The sequence below is a fragment of the Microplitis demolitor genome, chromosome 5, assembly GCF_026212275.2.
Source record: "Microplitis demolitor isolate Queensland-Clemson2020A chromosome 5, iyMicDemo2.1a, whole genome shotgun sequence".
Classification (NCBI taxonomy): Eukaryota; Metazoa; Arthropoda; class Insecta; order Hymenoptera; family Braconidae; genus Microplitis; species Microplitis demolitor.
In genome coordinates this window covers 17,285,116-17,306,793 of record NC_068549.1, presented here as the reverse complement: position 1 = coordinate 17,306,793, position 21,678 = coordinate 17,285,116, and the positions used below count along the sequence as shown (strand labels likewise).

At 26.1% G+C, this 21,678-nt stretch overlaps 2 protein-coding genes across 6 annotated transcripts; one reads left to right on the top strand and one right to left on the bottom strand.

Moving 5' to 3' along the window:
* Positions 1-76: 76 nt before the first annotated feature.
* Positions 77-19,059, bottom strand: LOC103573992 (lysophosphatidylcholine acyltransferase). 5 transcript variants are annotated; one of them, XR_001345332.2, is made up of 9 exons: positions 18,972-19,059; positions 18,044-18,189; positions 12,178-12,323; positions 11,396-11,613; positions 6,275-6,387; positions 4,076-4,230; positions 3,497-3,634; positions 1,058-1,754; positions 231-312 (listed from the first exon to the last, which is right to left on the bottom strand). XR_001345332.2 is itself a non-coding variant. In XM_014443929.2 (8 exons), exons 1-8 carry the CDS (start codon positions 18,176-18,178, stop codon positions 224-226), a joined length of 1,515 nt encoding a protein of 504 aa, XP_014299415.1. In that variant the 5' UTR covers positions 18,179-18,935; the 3' UTR covers positions 77-223. The 5 variants fall into 5 exon arrangements, 1 of the variants encoding a protein (XP_014299415.1); XR_001345334.2 differs by having other exon boundaries at positions 18,942-19,001; XR_001345333.2 differs by lacking the exon at positions 18,972-19,059 and adding an exon at positions 18,257-18,935.
* LOC103573994 (uncharacterized) lies at positions 18,997-20,824 on the top strand. Its single transcript, XM_008553311.3, has 4 exons — positions 18,997-19,098; positions 19,617-19,891; positions 20,055-20,190; positions 20,443-20,824. The coding sequence occupies exons 2-4, from the start codon at positions 19,743-19,745 to the stop codon at positions 20,749-20,751; spliced, it is 594 nt and encodes a 197-aa protein (XP_008551533.1). The 5' UTR covers positions 18,997-19,098; positions 19,617-19,742; the 3' UTR covers positions 20,752-20,824.
* The last annotated feature ends 854 nt before the right edge of the window (positions 20,825-21,678 follow it).

Below are 21,678 nucleotides of genomic sequence, written 5' to 3'. Positions count from 1 at the left end.
CGAGCGACGTAGATTTATTAATTAGGAAGAACTTATTTATTTAGAACCCTAAAATTTATTTAAATAAATTGTTTACTTTTTTTTTTTATTTTTTTTTTTGTTTAATTTAATTTTTTGAAATTATTTATACGGAATTAGAGCATACGCCCATGAGAAGCGGCTTGTCTGAGTCCCGACTTTTTCTAATTCTTTGAGGACTTGGCGACGAGCCGAAGAGACATTCTCAAATGGTTTTTTTCCTTCTAACTTCATTGTCATCTGCAAAGATATGTGTAAATTCTGTCCTCGTACCCAATACTGTTATTACATCCTCTGAAAAAAATAAATATTATAATTATTTAATTATATTGAATAGATAGTTCAGTACACAGAAAAAATAATTAATTTGGTTCAAGTAAATTATTTTCCTCAAAATATCATTCTTGTTTCAAGCAACTAAACTTCTCAATTCAAAAAAAAGTTCAATCTTGAATAAATAAATTATAACCCTTCAATGGAAAATAAAAATTTTTCTTTCAAGAATTTTATTCTTGAAAGAAGCGTTTTTTGTGTTCAAACAAGTAAATCTGTTACTTGGTTTGAGAGTTAGATTTATTGTGTGAAAAAAATGTACTTTTGACCCAAGCATATACAAATCTTGATTTAAGAATCCTAAAACTCCTTGAGCCAAGGAATACATTCTTAAAGCAAAAAAAAATAGAATTTCCCAAACTAGTATTCTTGGTTCAAGAATATTTCACTTGAATCAAGTCAATTTTTTTTCTGTGTATTTATCAATTATTTTATTTATTAAATTTAATTTAAACTTTAAAAAAAATTATTTTTGATTTTACATGTAATGTAGACACGATATTTAATTGAATAATGATATGATAATATTTTGAATCAATTTATAAGATCTTTAAGTTTAAAAAACAAAAACAAAATAAGGAAAATCCAAAAATCCACACCTCAAATATTCACTTTCAAATAAAAATTTACTTAGTTTGATTATTATTATTATTTTAGTAAAAAAAATTTATTTTCTAAAATCCGTGGTTAATATTTGAAATCTAACCTGCCAAGAAAAATTTAGGGAAAGTCTTTAGACAATCAGGACTTGCCACTTTACAAGAAAATCTATAGAAAATCATGACTCAACGACTTTCTTTCCGCTAAACAGGGCAAAAATTGAAACTTGCGGTGCAGGTATGGTTAAAAAATATTGAATTATTAAAAAAATGAATTTCTGACCAAAAGATACGGCATCAGATCCGCTGCCTTCTCGAGTTGCTTGTGAAAATATTCTGTCACTTTCTTCGGGTTCCAATTGTAGAGAAAGTTTTAAGGCCTTTCGTAATTTTTTAGCGTCGAGGCACTTGGTACCATTGGCGTCACAGACATTAAATGCGATATCTACAAGATCAAGGACGGAATTTGCGTTTGCGATAGCGAGTACTGTAAATATATACTCTTCAATGTCTATTGTCCCTTTATTAGCACGATCATGAATCCTGAACAGTTGTTGAACTGAAGGATCTTTGGCATCTAATCTAAGTATTCTGGCAAATTCATTAAAATTTACTGTTTCTTCAATATTAACCAGTCTTTTTTGTACTAATTCTTCTTCTACTTTAACTTTTTGTAGGCCGAGTTTACAGCGTAGCTTATGGGCTTCTACAATAACAGCTGCATGGGGTAAATGTAGCGTATGTGCTTTGTTTATTATACGACAGTCATCGTATGTATAATCGGAGACCGGAATTTCAAGAGCTCTAAAATATTAATATAAATATTTAATATTAAATAATAAACAGGTCTACAAAAAAAGTGATGTGTGCTGAATATCAGACTACGATTTTACTGGCGTATTTTTTCCCGCTGAACACGAATCTGAAGTCAGAATTGGGGGGTCAAACTGCAATATTCGAGAAAAACCCAAAAAATCAATAAAAATTCACGATACAGTAGTTTATTCTGTATGACAATAATTTTCTTACAGATTTCCATGATGGCCACAGATTTTTTAAATTGAAATTCCCTGACTTTTCCAGGTGTTCCAGTTAAATAATTCAAAAATTCCCTGACTATATATAGTAATATAAAATCAATGAAAATATTTATTTAATTTAAAATAAAATGGTATAAGTCAGTTTAATCAATCATTGTCGTTAAATTAAACTTTATTTTATTATTTGTCAATGATCATAGGTTTGTTTTATTTATTAAATGAATAATTTTTTATTTTTTATTTTGAATTCATGTTTCTATATAACTTACTCTATAATAAAATATAATTAAATTTTTCATTTTTATTATAATAAATTTCATAAATAAGAACGTTTTATAGAATATTAATAAAGTATTAATCGAGTACGCCAATAATAAATATAGTGATAGTGAAACTTATTAGTTCTATACTTATGCATATTTATACATTTAATGTTTTGGTTTTTTAACTTTTCAATATGGATGTTAATAGCTTGAAGATCCTGATGATTGGTTTTTACTAAGGCTTTTTTTTAACAACCTTTTTAATTCTAACTGCTTCGTTTTTTCGCTATTGGAATCAATTTCTACTAATTTTTTTTCAAGATGGTATTACAATCGCATTCGCACCGCGCCACTTTTTGAACACTTTTGACAGAAAACAAAATTTGTCGGATTTTTTCAGTCAAAAGAAAGAAAGTGAAAATTTTTTCAGCTTTCTGACGAAATTCTCTGACATTCCCAGGTTGTCAAGAAATGTGGCTACCATGATTTCGTCGTTTTCTGGCCCTTTTGTCTTCAAATGACCTATGCAGTGGATTTCTGCTGCACTGTTTTCCTCTCTTTTACATTTCCCGTTGTAGCATACAACAGTAATCTGCGAACATATTTACTCCCCACTGTTTAAAATCGCCGTTAAAATTCTTACAGATCTTGGTAAAATCTTTCTCCTTGCTCTTCACTAAAGTCTCCGTTATTCTACGGAAATTGACTGAGATAAGAATCAAGAAATGCATCTTCAAATTCATTAGACAACCTGAACTCTGAAAGTATTTTATCATAGTTGCTACAATGACTCGCGAATAATTCTACACATCCCATTAAAAGGAAGTTGTCATCGTAGTCCGAATCTTCCATTGTAGCAGGATTCTACCGGTAAATGTACCGATTTTATATTTTTTGTTAAAGACAAAGAATAAAAAATCTATTGCATCTGTCTGAGACCTAAATGAGACACAATAGATAATGAATCTAAGCAATTACAAATTACGGTTGGATACAACAAAGAGAAATAAGCAAAAATCGCGTCATAATAATATCATGCGGAAAAATTACTAAATCATGATTTTTATCGGTTTTTGGGATTTTTCTCGAATATTTCCAGCTTGACCCACAATTCTGACTTCAGATTTGTGTTCAGCGGGAAAAAATACGTCAGAAAATCATAGTCTGACCAGCACACACCACTTTTTTTTTTTTGGACCTGCATAATTAAAATACAAGTTTTTTTTTTAATTATTACACTTACTCTGCCATTAAACGGCGTACATTATTTGCATATAATTTGGGATCAGTTTTTTCAGCTTCGCTTGGCCTGTATACTGGTAAAAATTCAATTTCACAGCTACTATTTAATTGCGTCAATGTAAGCCACAGTAATTTGAGTCTAAAAAATATACAAATATATATTGGTTTTTTAATTATAGCAAGTGGTTGATAACAATAATCTTACAAGTTGATTTGATAAATGTTTTTAAATTTTTTTATAGCTTATCTATAAAACATTAAAAAAGTATAGTCTTTATTGATAAGAGCGTATTTTTTAAGTAATTAAATTTTAATAGATTTAGAGAATTAAAAAATTCCGTAAAATATTTAACGATTATTTCAAAGCCAGCTATTATATTTATATTAAAAATTTATAAATAAAAGTATAGTTTAACGGTCGTAACTTTGAAACTATTGATTACATGTTACTTTTGTTTAATAGAAAGTTTCAACGCTATAGCTTAAATATTTTCTAATATTTATAGTTTGTATATAAAATATTTAAGTGTAAAATATTAAAAATAAAACAATTTTATGTAAATAATTAAATGGAACTTACGCTCCTGGACCTTCCCATGTCCATGTAACAGTATCTAATTTATTTGGATAACGAATACAAACAGGCTGTACTGGTACACCAGGATAAAATGCTCCGCATTTGAAAGTTATTAGACACGAACGATTGGTACAAGTACCTTCCGGAAAAATCATTATCTAAAATAAAATAAATATTTGTACACATTGTTTAAAATTTTTTTTTTTAAATTTAGAGCAGATTACTTGAAGTCACCAGAAAATTAGTCAGTCAAAAATATAAAATATAGAGCGTGTTTAAAACAACAATCTAGAGATGAATGAACATTTATCCAGGTGGTTAGTAAGTGGAAAGTCACCTGGTTTAATTAAAACCAGAGAACGAAAGAATACCTGAGGCATGTTCCCAAATTAACTCTGGAAGAGAAAGATGCAAGTTTTGCGGTCACAAATATTATCTGATTAAACCAGAGAAATAATTCGACACTACCGTAATGCGTTCATAAACTTTGCGTAGAAGGTAAATGTGGTGTCAGGTACTCATTCGTTTCCAAGGTTTTAATTAAACCAGGTGATTTTACACTTACAAACCACCCGGAAAAATATTTATCAATCTCCAGAATGTTTTTCTGAACATGTCCGTGTAAAAAAAATTTGTTCCAAAAATGTTCCTGATAGCGAGCTTTTAAAATTGAGACAATTCTGAACTTTCAGTCGAACATTTTTGGAGTTTTTAAATAATTAGAAGTCTGAAAAATTTTTAACTAGTGTGCGTTTTTCTTGCGGGTCTTTTTTTTATATTTTTGAAGCAAAAATGATTTGAATTGACAATTTTGTAATTTTATAAAAGGTTCGTAATTAGTTCCAATCGCTCAATTTTTGAACAAGTCAAAAAGTTCTAATAAAAGTTTATTTTTTTTTGCCTCATACCTGAATAATTCTAGTAAAAGTCATAAATGTTCATAGTTCCTAATTAATTCCTTTTCTTTTAATGTTCTTCAAACCCAAAAAAATTATCAAATCAAATTATTTTTGCTAAAAAAAAAAAAATAAAAACGCGCAGGAAAAGCCTTTACCAGTTGAAAATTGTTCACTCTAATTTTTTCAAAGTTCCGAAAACGTTCAACTTAAACTTCAGAATTGTCTCAATTTGGAAGTTCGCTGTTATGAACGTTTTCGGAACAAATTGTTTTTACACGGATGCCCCCGATACTGCATTTACTTTCTCCGCAGAGTGTATAAACGCATCATGGTAGTGTCAAATTGCCCCTCTGATTCGACCAGATAATATTTATGAATGCAGTTGCATCTTTCCTTTCCACAATATAATGAATTTCTGAACATGCGCATAAATTAATTTATTAATATACTTAGTTTTTAAATAAGAAAAATTTTATATTAAGACTTTAATAAACTCTCAATTGTCAAAAACGAATTAAGATTTTTAAAAACAGAAGAATGTATCTTTTACATTTAAATCCAACTCAATAGCTTGATTAATCACAGAACATATATTTTTGAATAGTCTCATTTTCTTTGAATTAATAAATGTTATTAAATTTCCTTGACAATTATCCTTAAAAATAGAACAAAATGTTTAACAGTAGACATAATAAATTTCAAAAATTAATGAAAAAATTTTGAACTGTAAAATAAAATTTTAGTAATTTTTAGTAATCTTTAATTGAAAGCTTAAAAATATATCACTTGAAAATTTTAAAAATAAATAATTATAAAACAATTCCTATATCAAATAACAATATTTTCTTCGTGATAATCAATTTTTGTATAATTTATTAAATAGTTTACTTATGATTCTAAAGTTAATCGACAGTTCACAATTTTTGATTTTTTTTTTCAACAGTTTAAATTAAAAATTAAAAATATGCACATAAAGAAAATTTTAAAAACTACAGGTGCAATTATCTAAAATATTTTTTTTTTTTTTATAATTTATCATTTTTCAAAAATCCAAAAATTATTTAACGTTGGCTAATGTCAGTACCATGTTTTATTAACACGAGAAAGATGCATAAAATTTAAATTACTTAAGATGATGCTTTAATTTTTAAAATTATGGGAAAAAATCGATATTCATACAAAATTAGTAAATTAAATCAAACTCCCATGAAAATTATCTTTAAAATTCGAAAAAATATTTTAACAGTGTATATCTCGTGACCTATAGTAATTTTAAATAAAATAAAAGATTTTCTTGTCTTACCTGAGGCCAATCTTCCTTTGAAGTCGCACGTTCAATTATTTCTTTTATCGTATTCTGCCTCGAGTTCGGGTCATCTCTCCACACATAAACTGGCTGTGTATAGTTTATCAATTCTATAAATTAATATAGAAAAAAAAAAATTATAAAACAAAAAAAAAAATAAATAATAACAAATAAAATAACAAACAATAAAAATTACAGATGATAAATGGAATTAATAATAATTGTTAGTAGGAAAAAAAATGAAACATTACAATTATTACGAATAATGGGAGTTAAATTTGTTAAGTATTATACGGTGGATGGAATCGGTAAGCCAAGAAGATTAATATATAATTAAATATATCTTTGAAAGTATATATTATTTGATTATGTAGCTTTCAGTAAAATATTATCGTAGAAAGAAAACATACTTCCGGTAAATGGGTTAAGACCCGATTCTCTCCTGACGATAGTAGATGGAAATCCCAAGATGTAGACAATACCACCGTCAATGAAAGTTGAATGAGGTGCAACCACTAATATTGGAGCTTCTGATCTTGATGCTTGTCTTCCACGTACTACTATTTTCATTCCTGCTGCTGTATATGTTAAACGGCCAAGAAAACATAGCCATGGCACTATTTTTCTGTAGTAGTATCATTATTACATTTTTTATAATTTTATATATCAATAAACATTTTATACATATACATCTCATAATATTTTAATATTTTTTTTTATATCACCTATTTATTAATTTTAATTTTCCATCGCTCATTTACGCAAGAGTAAGATTTATTAGATATCAATTATATAAATAATATTTTTACCATATACCATCCACCATATATTTACATTATTAACAAAAAATAAATCTATATGATTTTTTATCAATACATTGTATTGAGTAAATACATTATTTTAGTTACTTTATATTTATATATACAAAGAAAAGAAGAATTTTTTGGCACTAAAATTTTTTTGAATTATGAATTGAAGACAAAATTTTTCTCAGGATTAGAAAATATTTCCGGGCGCAAAAAAAGTTTTGTTTTCAATTTATGATGCAAAAAATTTATTGGGACAAGTAAAAATTTTCCAAGAGTGATAAAAAAATTTCTTGCATCAGGAAATATTTTTTTTTCTGTGTAAATATACACTTTTTTTTTTTTTAATATTTCGATTTGTATTAAAAAGAAAGTAAAAAGAGAATTTAAAAAATATACATTAAAACATAACTCTAATATTCATTGAACGTGAAAAAATAGAAAGTCAAACGTTGAAACAATTAAGAAAATATTATGTACGCATTTAAATAATTAACTTTTATAATTATAAGAATTTGCAAAGTTTAAAGAACGGTACTGCTGTTATTATTGTATCGTAAAAAAATTTTTTTCATATTATTAACTCATTCCGAAACATTCAACAAAAGTATACTATAGTATTAAAAGATAATAATAATAAATTTAACCGTCATTCAAAATAATGAGCGACGATGATCGATAAAAAGAGTGACGAACATTAACGTTACGAAACTGCAAAAAATAACCGTAATAAATATAACAGTTTTAGATTTTTTATCAGAATACAATAAAATGCGATAAGTCGAACGAAATTAATTTAATGATTTATAAAAATCTAAAGAATTGAAAAAAAGTTTAAACAAGAAATAAAAAAAGATATGAAATAGTTTTTAAAAAGATAATAAATATAAATTTTTTATTGTTCTGATTAATGATGCACGGAGAAAAAAATTAAGTAATTTTTACTAACTTTGAAAAAAAAATTACAATCCAAGAAATAATCTCGAAACGTTAAAAAATAATCGAAACTTGTACAAAACTCAAAGTAAAAATTCCAACTTATTATTTAGAATGATAATAACTGTTCATTATAAAAATTACTGCATTCAAAATAAAATTTACGAGCGACGAATAAAAATTATAATTGTACCAATAATTTTTACTATTGTAATTAGTAAATATTAGTTAATACGCTTTGTGAAAGATGTATTCTGGCGAGTAATTTTTACAATCCAGATAGTAATTTTTACAATCTCAAATAGTAATTTTATCTCCCGGAGTAGCAATTTGTCTTACTGTCATTCTAAAATGTACAGTACCTACGTAGAATCACATTGGAGATGAATTATTTATCAACTACGAAATAAAAATTGCGACTAATATACTAACTTTAAATAATTCTAATAACAATCTCTACTTTTTGTAACATTGAACTATTTTTAAATGAATAAGTAAATATTGATTTTTTTCAGGCGACAATTTAGCGAAGCTGTATTGTAATTATTATGATAAGTGAAAATTACTATCTAGATAGTAATAATTGAAATAAAAAACTAATTTTCTAGAAATCATCGTAATTTTTTTTATGGATTGTAATTTTTTATTAAGATAGCAAATTTTTCATTGTAATTGTAATTATTATTTAATTTTGACCTGCATTTTTCTCCGATGCAGAGAAAATTGTCTAACAATTAACATCAATGGACCAGCGAAAAGTTGACCAACGGTCATTTTTTGCATTTAATGGCCTTCGAGCCCTCCATTTGGCCCAAAAAATTATTCAAAAAAAAATTAACCGAAAAATTTTTTGCCGCCATTTCGTATCTAAGAAGAAGTAAAGAAAAATTTTCACGAATATTTTTGAATAAACAAATCCGACCATATGTTGAGTGATACGACTTGAAGTTTTCTTGCAATTACAAACGCTTATACATTAATATCGTCAAGGAAATTATTTTATAAGAAATTGACTGAAGAATTTTCTATGTCAATTGTCAGCCAATTTCTCGTGATCTGACTGATCATAAAAATGACTGTCATTTCGCATCATTAGTTCCGATGCAAAACTAAATTTTTATCAATAATAAGGATATTAAATCCAATAGATACTATTTTCAAAAGTTAATAATTAAATCTAAGAGATTAATTATTACCGTCGAATAATAAAATAATTTTATTTGTATTAATAATTATTATAATTAAATATTAAAATATTAATTTAATAAATGTGTTATTTATATAATCTCAAGTTGTTAGAACGTTGAAAAATTATGTACATTAGAAAATAAAACCAGCTTGTACTACAAGATAAATTAGCTAAATATCTTAGAAAGCGTCAAGAAAGAAATTATAAGTTAAATTAGTTTTTATTCTAAGAATCTTGTAAATAATATTTTTCTTATAAATATACGGCAAATAACAAATTAATATCTTTTACTAAAAGTCATATTGAATTATTAATAAAATTTTTATTAATAATTAATTAGTACCAGTAACATTTATAAAAAATAAATAAATTCCTATCTGATGCAACTTATATACTTTTATTATTAAAATATATTCTTTGATATCAGAGTATATTTTTGTCGATAACTTAAGTATCAGAAATAACAACATAAGTTCATACCTTGACATTATAAAAATTTTTTAGTCATAAAACGACTATATATGATCGGGAAAACTACATTATTAAACTAAACCATTAATCAATAACACATTTGTAATTTAAATAATGATAATATTAAAAATACTAATAACAGTCTTAAATAAAAAAAAGAAGTGTTATATATTCCATATAATTAATTAGCACCCCATCAAAAAAATCCATGCGGAAATCCCGCTTAGATTACTACATGGCGTTTTCGGATGGATTTTCATATGGTTTTTTATAAAAATCCATCCTATGTAGATTCTTATCCCGTACGAAAAAAATATATATACAATTTGTTCGCATATTCATTTTTTTCGTACGGGATGTAGTTTTCCATGGAAATCCAAACCATGCAAAAATACATATGAGAACCTAGTTCAAATACTTATGTAAGTTTAGCATGTATATAAAACTTTTACATAGAAATCCGGGTACTCAGGTTCCTATATGGATTTCCCATATGGGAATTCAGGTATCCATAGTTTCCCACATGGTTTTTTATATGAATCTGTACTTTTTGATGTTGATCCCCATGGATTCTTATGTAAATCCATAGATGGAAAAAAGAGCAGTTGAAAAATTACAGTTTCTACAGTGAAAACAGGCTTTCGGGGCAAAAATCTTCAAACATTAAGGCTTAAACTGTAATTTTAGAAATTTGTTATGGTAATAAAATTAATACAATTTTAAGCAGCAAATTTTACAGTTTGAAATGTACTTTTAGTTAAATAAATCTTCAAAGTATTATTTACTTTTTATTTTGAATCTCTGCTTTATTTAAAAATTAATAGTTGATAGGTGAAACTGTAAAAATTAAAATTTATTGGTTGTGAATTTTTTGCTTTCTGAAATAATACCTCTTATTTATTCATAACATAAAAATTACACTGTGTGTTATTAATTGTCAAGAATGATGAATGATCTGAGAAAAATCACAGCTCACCCTGTAATTTTTAAATTCTATATCTTAAGAAGAACACTACTATACAGAATAGTAATATTAACGATCAAAAATGTAATTTTAACTAATTTTAGAATAAAATTAAAAATTACAAAATCTGTTTACTGTAGACAGCTGGACAATATCGAGTTTGACACTGTAATATTCGTTATGCCTGGGATGAAAATGTAATTTTTACAGTTTCAGAGTCGCACCGCTTTACTACTATACGAAACTAATAAATCCAGATATGAGTTAAATTTTTCAACTGCTCTTTTTCCGTGTAGTTTTTGATATGGATTTCTATGGTTTCTCTTATAGGAATTCAGTGTAGAAATAGGAATTTGGTCCAGTTTCCTATGTAAGCTTAGCAGATACAAAATTTTTATATAGAAATCCAGATATCCAAGTTTCCATATGTATTTTTTTATAGGAATCCAGTTACCCACAGTGTCCTATATGGATTTCCTATATGAAAATCTACCTATACTTTCCTCTACAAATTCCTATATAAATCCATACCTTCCCATGTTGATCCCCATGAATTCTTATCTAAATCCATAGTTTCCGATACGTTTTTCGATGGATTTCTATATAACTCTACATGGATTTTTTTGATAGAGTAAGGATGATTTTAAAATAGTAAAATAAAAAGATAATGATGCTGATTGATGATTTGTAATAAAAAAAAAAAAAAAAAACAATTTTGATCTACGTAAGTAGATATAAGAAAGAAGACCTACTTCCGAAAAAAGGAATTTTTCCAGTTTCAGCTTTAGCGACGATACTTGGTCCACCGAGGTAAACTACCGGCAACGCATCAAAGAAACTTGAATGCGGAGCCAGTGCCAGTACAGGTGCATCTTTTGTCGTTGCTTTTTGGCCCTTCACCTTCAAATGATGGAATCCCCCACAGACGAACATCGCTCTCATCACCCAGCACACCAACACCCTCATGTCACTATTTTGTCATTTTATGTAATGCTTTTATTATTATTCAACTGTCATATTTACATATTTTTAATACTACATGTATACGATAAAGTGATAATAATTAAACATAAATTTTGAATACCCAAAGAAAAAAGAAGGAAGAAGGAAAATTTATGAGTTAATAGATCAACATAAATTTAAAATTATGTAATTAAGGTTGTGTACTGTATGTGGTCAAGAACTTAAAACTAATTCTAGGTAATAACATACTAAACTTAATTATAAATACGTGTATGTAAAAAATAAGCGACATAGAAATTAAAAAAGATAAAGAAATGACAGGTAACAATATTTAGCGTATAGATAATTAAAATTACGTGTGCGAATGATAACAGTTTTAAATGCAATAACTTTTTTGTTTAACTACACTAGCGATGGAAAATAAAATTTAATGCGCATTAGTTACAAATTCATAATTTTAAATTAAATTATTCTCTACATTAAAATTATAAAATTAATTTAATGGGATAATAAATAATAAATGATAACACAAATATTAAAAAAATGTGTGAATTATTAGAGGTTTTCTTACCGTCTCCAACCGGTGAGAGGGGCACGACGTAGATCATCTTCTGACAATCCATGGAGTCCTAAACAAGCTAGCAGCCATCCGATAATCACTAATGCAGTGATTGCTGCCAGTCGTAAAGGTAGTAGAGCTACCGTTAGAAAAGCTGTCTGAAAACATAAATTGATATTTAAATATATTTTTATGTTATTAATTTATATAAAATGAAATAGCAGACGTTTTTTATGATCACACTAACCACGAAAATTACTTATTATATTCACATTAAACTCATACCATAAAATTCTTTATGTTTTTGAAATGAGTTTAGTAAATATTTTATTTTCAATATCATTTTTTTTAGTGTACAAAATTATTTAAATTCAAACTTTGTTTTAGCGCCTATAACATAAATGTCATCGTGATTTATTTATATCAAACCTTAATATGTTTATCGACTAACAATACATGACGTCAACCGCAAACCTCTTTTGCATTAAAAGAAACCATGTTATACATGTTCTATTAATTTGCCTTAAAGGGGAACTCTAGTGTAAAATTTTGAAAAATCAATTCATTTTTTTTTTTTTTGCATTTTTCGATAATCTATACTTTCAAAAATAATATACTACAATTTCTAATACATATTTCGAATAGATTTTTCGAGTTACAGCCATCTGAAGAGCCACTTATCGGTTCTCGAAAAGACATTTTTCAAAATTGCTGGGTCTATAACTCGAAGACCAATCATCCGATCGATTTGATTTGAATTGCAGTTTCTTTTATATATGTTTCTACGTACCATGAACTTCCAATTTTTCGATCGAATCAAAAATGTAATTTTGGCGGGCCAAAAATCATCAAATTTTCGCGTGAAATTTGAATTTTTTTTTAAAACTCCGGCATTTTGTTAAATTTTAATTTTTTTCTTAGCCCGGGGGTCATAGTACGGTAAATACCTTCTAGTTTAATAAAATTTTTGGTTTTTTAGATTTCATAAACTGTGAAGGCCGCTATCAGTGCAACAGTGGGGGAATTGTTTTTTTAGCGTTGGGAGATTGTGAATAACTCGCTGAATTTTGAATTTTTTGGTCCAAAAATTTTATCTGGTATTCATTATATATCCATAAATATATCCTTTAAACATTAAAACATTCCATGTAATAGTTTTCTCTAAAAAAATTCCCAAAATCATAGTTTGTTCCGGCGGTCACACTAGTGGTTCCCCTTTAAATGCACTGTTGAAAATTTTTTTTCGATTTTCCAGGATAATTGCCATAAAAATTGAATAAAAATTAATTTACATGAATATCGATTTGTTCAGATAATTTAAAAAATTAAAACATGATTTTTAATGAAAATACAATGTGATTATTTAAAAATATATTTTTATGTAATTAATCAAGATATTGAGTTACATTTTAATTAGAAAATTTTTTTGAGATACAGTAATAACTTTTTTTTTTAAATCATAATTAGGTTTTGATAATTGCAAGCTTTTTGAAATTTGCTATGAAATTTTTCGTATTTAAAAACTAGTTATACATGCAAAAAAAATGTCGATTACATTTTAGGCTTTTTTAATAACTATCAGCTTTAAAATGAATACTATTTAAAATTAATTGACTTATGAACAATGAAAAAACAATTATTGATGTAAAATAAAATAAAATAACTTGTGATTTAAATTTTTATGACATTTACGATTTGGAAATTAAAAGTAATCTATAAATATTATATATAAAAAAGCTAATTCATATAATTAAATTTTTGACCAATTATAACTTGCTAGTAACTTTTAAGTTGTTTTAAATTTCAATTCAAATTTTTTACAATGTGAGGAGCCGCTTTTACAACGAGTTTTTTTTTACAAATTTAGTTGATGAGTCGGAGCTCAAATTTTTCAGAAAACTAATTTTTAGATACAAATTTTCGATTTTAAGTTTTTTCTGGCAAACTAAGGGCCTAAGAAAAACATTATAGTTCACCAGTTCATTTTTACAATGATTTTTCTACGAAATTGAAAGCTGATTGTATGAAAAAAAAATATAAAATAATTTATTAAATAATTTTTTAAGGACTCGTTTGATTGATAAAATTAAAACAGATTAAGTAATTAATAAAATTTAAAGGGTACAAAAAAGATTGCAAGATTTTTCATTTGGAAAAGACGAGCAAATATCCAGATAAAAACTTAAATTACACTGAACTCTGCGATTAGGCAAATCTATTGTCTCTTGAGGATAGGAGAATATGTACTGGTTTATTAATTTCTGGTATAATCAAAGGCATGCCTACTACCCAGAAATTCTACCACCGACCCCTATATTAGTGCCATCACAAAACAATAGATCAAAAAATGTTTTTTATCTGTCTTTTCCTCGATCAAACTTTGCGCAATCTCCACTTTATAGGTCGTTAACAATTTGCAATAATATTAATAAGCATGCTACGCATTAAATTGACTTTTTATGTACTAGGTCTCCGATAACAGCCAATATTATAACACCTATTATATATTTAATTGCACTGAGGCAACTTAGTTAAAGTATATCATAGGTATTATATGTTATAAATTTTTTTTGCATATCTTATGGTCCTATCATTGGCTTACGTTGTTGGTCCTTGTTAAATAAATAGTTAAAAAAATATGTAGCACTAAAAAATTTACTTGCATAACGAAACCAACGTGGGTTTTATTGCTATATATATTTACAAATATTATAAAATACTAAAATATATACCGTCAACATCGATTTTGTGATAAGCGCAAGCGCTTTCTGGAATAACTTGAATTCCTCACGTGTCTGACACGTCAATAAAACACGTGGTTTGTCATGAATTCTTGTACAGACTTTCTTTTTTCGTTTATGTATATAATAATAACTTATAATTTAATAAATGGTGTCATTTTTTATTTAACCTTCGCTACAACTTGTAATTTACTGTTGTGTAGTTTATTTTTTTTGCAACAATGCAGTTATTTATATATTATTTTAAAAGTTGGAAGCTAATTTTACAAAACATTTTATTTACTTCACGGTTCCGACTGTCCCACTCTTGATTTATCGAATACATTCTATTCGAATGTTGACCTACATCTTCTACAGGTGAACACGACCGCTACTTTCATCTCAATTATGATCAACGGGTTAACATACAATTTTATTTTTTTGTTTTTTTATTATTTAATAACATTGTTTGTAGAAATAGTCATACTTTTAATTATACATTTTTTTTTAATTACATAAGAAGTAAAAAGTTTTTAAATACAATAGATTAAATAACCAGAATAAATTTCAACTTCTCACGATTTTTATTGCGCATAAATAAATAATAATTATGATTTTATTTTTTAACTAGTAATAAAAATTTTAAGTGTAACAGTGCACCATAAATAATTTATAATTTATTGAAGAGTAAAATTTTTTCAGCAAACTTTCTTAAAAAAATTTTAACCGTTTTAACTGTAAGTAAGAAAGATTAAGAATGTAATTTTATCAACTGATCGTTACTTCTGCTTGAGGGAACTTGCAAAAAAAAAGTTAAATTGGTTCATTCAAAATATTATTTTGGTGAATGTACTATTTGAAAAAAAAATTACACGGAGAGAAAAGAATACTAATGATTACCATTCTACATAGTAGCCAGACTAATTTTTTGTAAAATGGTAAATAATGCCATATAGAATATAATTCATTAGCATTTTTATTATAATGATTACTATATTACATTGAAACAAGTAAAATGGTAAAAATCGCTATCTAGCATAGGAATTAGGGCTATGTAGAATGCTACTCAGTTCCATGTTTGAATAGCTGTCATTACAGTTTAATAAATATATATGACAATGAAGTAAATAAATTGTTTATGACTAAATATTCTAGTTTTTTAAATTATTCTTTGTCTTTTATCAAAAAATAATATTATATTATGAGCAATATTTTAATTACTTCTATAGATTAATTCAATTTCTACATATATTTAAAGTATCACGGAGAAAAATGCAGGTTAAAATTAAATAACAATTACAATCACAATGAAAAATTTGCTATCTTAATAAAAAATTACAATCCATAAAAAAATTACGATGATTTCTAGAAAATTAGTTTTTTATTTCAATAATTACTATCTAGATAGTGATTTTCACTTATCATAATAATTACAATACAGCTTCGTGAAATTCTCGCTTGGAAAAAATCAATATTTACTTATTCATTTAAAAATAGTTCAATCTTACAAAAAGTAGAGTTTGTTATTAGAATTATTAAAAGTTAGTATATTAGTCGCAATTTTTGTTTCGTAGTTGATAAATATTACATCTCCAATGTGATTCTACGTAGGTACGGTGCATTTTAGAATGTCAGTAAGACAAATTGCTACTCCGGGAGATAAAATTACTATTTGAGATTGTAAAAATTACTATCTGGATTGTAAAAATTACTCGCCAGAATACATCTTTCACAAAGCGTATTAACTAATATTTACTAATTACAATAGTAAAAATTATTGGTACAATTATAATTTTTATTAGTCGCTAGTAAATTTTATTTTGAATGCAGTAATTTTTATAATCAACAGTAATTATCATTCTAAATAATAAGTTGGAATTTTTACTTTGAGTTTTGTACAAGTTTCGATTATTTTTTCACGTTTCGAGATTATTTCTTAGATTGTAATTTTTTTTCAAAGTTAGTAAAAATTACTTAATTTTTTTCTCCGTGTAACTTGAGTTGCTTATTTTGTCATAGCCTTATTTACTAAGTATAGAATAAATAAGAGACCGTAAATGTGCCTAGATAACATTATAGTCATGTTCATTTACACAGTTCTTTCGTCAATGTAGAATGGTAATCATTCCTATGCGAACATAGCCAACGTTATCATGTAGAATAGAGGGAATTACTCTGTCCCGTGACTCTCGACACTAAAAAATCCTCGTTACTATGTAACATGGTAATGGTTACCATTCTACATGGGAGTTAAAACTATTTTTTTCAAATCAATTGCAAAAAAAAAAACTAAAAATATGCATATGTAGAAAATTAAAAAAGCTACAAGTGGAATTTTTTGAAATATTTTTTTTTTTATAATTTATCGTCTCTAAAAAAAATTCAAAAAATTATTAGACGTCGGCTAACTTAAGTATCATAAAAAATTTTAATTTACAATGTATAGATTCTCTGTATAAATTATTTATATACACAAGTACTAAAGTATATATCATTTCTCCTCATAGCCTACATTTTTGTCCCACATTTTACGCCGGTTATATTCTTTCTGTTATTCATAATAGTATGCAAAAAATTTACGTTTCTAATTACAATTTGTTGGTACAAAATAATAAATTTTATTACAACAATAAACTAAATTATATAAATAAAAGTATTCAATTTTCTTGTATAAATTTTTGGATTATTTGAAAAAAATTTGAAATTTTAAAATGAGCAGTAGAAATTTTGGTGTTGTGTCAGACTAAAATAAAAAAAAGAAACCGGCATTTCTCGGGTTAACTCGGTATAACTCGGTGAGGAGTTTTAAAACCCGTTATCCGATTATCGTGTACGTCCGTCCGTGAGAATTTACCAGGCCAATGTCTTTAATAAAAAATGTTTAAAATTTATCATCAATCCACTTTCTTTTTCTATTCTACACCAGCTAAATAAGTATTTCTAAGCAAATATTTACAATAAACATTTAAAAACATAAATATTAAACATGCGCAACACGCGTGTGTCATTGACTCCAACTCTTGCATCGCGCATTGCGTAATCACAAGTTTATTTTCTGTTTTAAATCCTGTTATTTGTTTTTATATTTAATCCAATAAATTACTAAATCTAATTTATGTTTAAAATTAAAAAAAAATAGATTATATAAAAGAACTTACCTTCAATTTTTCATAAGTTGTATCGAGTTCAAGACGATGAACAAATGGATTAAGGATATCGGTGTCAATAGAAGGTGATTTTAATTCACTTGTATTATCTCTCATGATGCTGTTTATTTTTTCCATATGCCTCATTTAATAATAATCTGTATTATAAAAATAATGTGTTATATTTTATGTAAAATACAACTGTCATATAATTTAAATCGTCACCAAAATAAATATGATTTATTTTTTTTATTTTTTTTTCACGTATACACAAACTTTGTCCAAATCAATAGCCAAGAGTAAACTGGTGCCGACGACGTTTGTCACTTGGCCTCGGGAAAATCCGTGGAAAATCCGAGGACGAGGTAAGTGTTTAGCGGCGGCGCATCACGAGGGTGTATTACACCACTAATATTAAATATACTCGTTTATATAAATAATAAATATGTAAAAAAAAATAATTTATAAATTTAATTCACTTCATATTTAAAGCACTGTCCTAATTTCTAAAAAAAAAGAAAACCAATTTTTTAAATGTATTTGCAGTGAAGAAATAAAAAAACTGATTAAAAAAATGAAACACTTTTTGAAAATGAATACTGCTCGACTACAATGTAAAGTAATTTTGTATTGTTGTTTGTTAAGTTTATTTATTTAATAATTTATGAATATTAATTAGTAGAAATTATAAGTAAGCACGCGAGTTTTTAAAATGATCCGATGCGCAACTCTGCGCAACGCTGTCTGACGCAAAATACTTTTAGCTTTCAGTATGTACTTAAATTGCAGCACCAGTAATAAGTACTAAGTAGATGGTATCAACAGTATGTATGTATAATGTATGTACTGGTATTATTATATCTGGCATATACTGACAGAAAATAACTGAAGAAAAGGAAATAGAACTTACTGATATAAACTCAAACCAACGACTTGTTACCTTTCATTTCATTATTTTGTTCGTAACTCGTAACTCCTATCCCGTTGTTTCGATGCGCCACCAACATCATGAAGAATTTATATACTTCCACCTCTTCTTCACGCTAATATGAATCTTCATTACTTCCGTAATATCATTTATTTATAACTATATAATATTTTATTTGATATTTATTATTTTAACAAAAGACATTATTTATTATTTATAATTTACAATCATTTAGTACACAATAAAATGTGTGTTCAATGATGATAACAAGTAACTAGTTCAAGTATATTTTATATTTATATACCACGAGTTTGAATGTAGCAGACATCAGACAAATTTAAAATTATAAATAATTTTAAAAATATTTATAAAAAATGCACTTGATAATTTTTAAATTTAAAAAATGCGCATTTTTTAAAATTTTATTTTAATTATTTACTCTTTATTTATAATTTTAAATTTGTTTTGTCTGCTACATCCACTCATTTGGATACTTCATATTTATTTTTAAATTTGAATTTATATTTAAACTTTTTTATTTATTGGCATTAATATATTATTGATTAATTATTGTTATATAATTTATATATTTAAATAACACATATATTTAATATTTTATCTGTTTTATCTTATGAGCCACGTGGTTTTGCATGCAAGTATTTTCAGACAGAGAGAGAAAAACAAATTATTGGTGATGTCAAAGTAAAACAGAAGCAAATTTAAATTACAACTGACACGTGACTTATTTTATCTGATATAATTGAATAATTAGTGTTAATAAAAATGGATAAAGACTTGCACAAGGCTATTGTAAATTATTATTTAACATTTGAAAAGTTAAATTGTTATTTTAACAATGAAATTTCTAAGGTTATAACTGGGCCATTGACTTCGCTTAAAAATCAAATGGAACAACTTCACCACGTGTCCAGGTAAATAATTCATTTCTTTTTAATTTTTTAATTTAAATAAATTTTTGAAATATATAAATATATATAGTACTTTTTATTAATAATTTCTATGTTAGTGACGTTAATAATACATTTTATTTATTGTCACTATCAACTAGTGTCATCTATATACTTTTATTTTCAGCTCTAGTGTCGATAATGCGGAGATCTGTCAGTTTGAAAGAGCCCGGGAAAACTTAATTTTCAAAATAAGTGTAGGAATTGAAGATGAAATTAAACTTATCGCTGATGTTATAAATATTTTAAATAATTACTACCAGGTATCTATATTTTATTGTCATATCTTTTATAATTATTATTCATAAGGTGGGCAGTAAATTAAAATTTATAATTTAACTGACCATAAATTTTATAATAACTTGTTTTAGTTGCTGAAAGTCCCAATAAATGGACAAAGTCCAATTTATGGTCAAAATGAAATTATAAATTTTAAATTACTGCCCACCTTTCCATGAATTTATAATTTTATTCTGGATATGATTTTAAATTAAATTTATTATTATTATTTTTAGGAATTGAAAGATAGATTTATTCGCTTGGAACAAGTTCGCAAAAAAATAAATATAAATGATGAAGCGATGATCAATCTTGTTAATGGTAGCCCTGAAAGACCTCGACTTGATGAATTAATGGAATGGTCATTTGAAAGTTTTGAATACTACAAAAATTTATACAATGAAATAAAAAATAATTATAAATTCCTGGATATAACTGATGAGAAAAGTATTGAAGAATTAATAAATTCCTTTAACAAAACGAGCAATGTTAGAATTAAAAAAATTTCAGCATTTACGCAGTTTTTAAATTATAAAGTGCGTTAAAATTTTTTAAAATTTAAATGCGTTGAAATATTTTATGTACGTTTTGTAAAATAATTTTTATAATAAAAGTAATATGACAAAAAATTTGAAATATTTTTTTTTAACCAGTTGGTAAAATTAATTTTAAATTTATGTAGATCTTTATCATATTGGAATCTAAATGAACAAATGTAGAAGCGCCGGCGCTTACTATTGATTCAATCGTCACCATACACAAAATCAAGGATTCCCCAACGTTAAAGTTGTTATAGTTTTCCTAAAGGGTGCGACACCAACGAATAAGTTTGGATTCTCACCCTTAAAGTGCCCGAAAACATCCCAAAAGGAGTCGCTCGCTCGTATCTTCACCTTGCCCCTATCAGGTCAGTTTTATTCTGTTTATTTTAATAGTTTTTAATAAAAATCAAATGCATTTAAGTTATAAGTACTAATATTTTGTTTATTTGTAATTAAATTTACTTAATAATTATTATCAAAGATAATTTATCATATCCTGTTGCTCAAAAATTTGCAAGACGAATTTTGATTCATCACTTATTTTATTCAATAATTTTTTTTTTCTCATTAATTATTTTATAAATTTTACTTTATTAATTGAAAATTTTTTTAAAACTCATTTACATTACAGTTTCAATTGTCCTACATTTAGTCTTGAAATAAATAGTCCTACCAAATTCTTTTCATTTTATTTTTCCTTATATTCACTACAATAGTAGACCTACTTTATCTGTACAATATACTTTGAATAATAAAAATAAATATCAAATATGTAAACAATAAATTAGTCCTTAGTATATTTTTACATACTTTTTATAGCAAGAACTGGTTCTTAATATGATGACGTCACTGGAAACACTACATACTAAACGTACACATTGTAAAGGTTCTTGTATTTTAATTTCGCGCTTCGTAAATACTTTGTATATA

Coding starts and splice junctions, on each gene's coding strand:
- LOC103573994 (XM_008553311.3), top strand. CDS start 19,743: ATGGATAAAGACTTGCACAAGGCTATTGTAAATTATTATTTAACATTT. Junction 19,892..20,054: donor CAACTTCACCACGTGTCCAG/GTAAATAATTCA, acceptor TTTTATTTTCAG/CTCTAGTGTCGATAATGCGG. Junction 20,191..20,442: donor TTTTAAATAATTACTACCAG/GTATCTATATTT, acceptor TATTATTTTTAG/GAATTGAAAGATAGATTTAT.
- LOC103573992 (XM_014443929.2), bottom strand. CDS start 18,178: ATGAGGCATATGGAAAAAATAAACAGCATCATGAGAGATAATACAAGT. Junction 4,231..6,274: donor CAAAGGAAGATTGGCCTCAG/GTAAGACAAGAA, acceptor ATTTTATTTTAG/ATAATGATTTTTCCGGAAGG. Junction 1,755..3,496: donor GTACGCCGTTTAATGGCAGA/GTAAGTGTAATA, acceptor TTAATATTTTAG/AGCTCTTGAAATTCCGGTCT.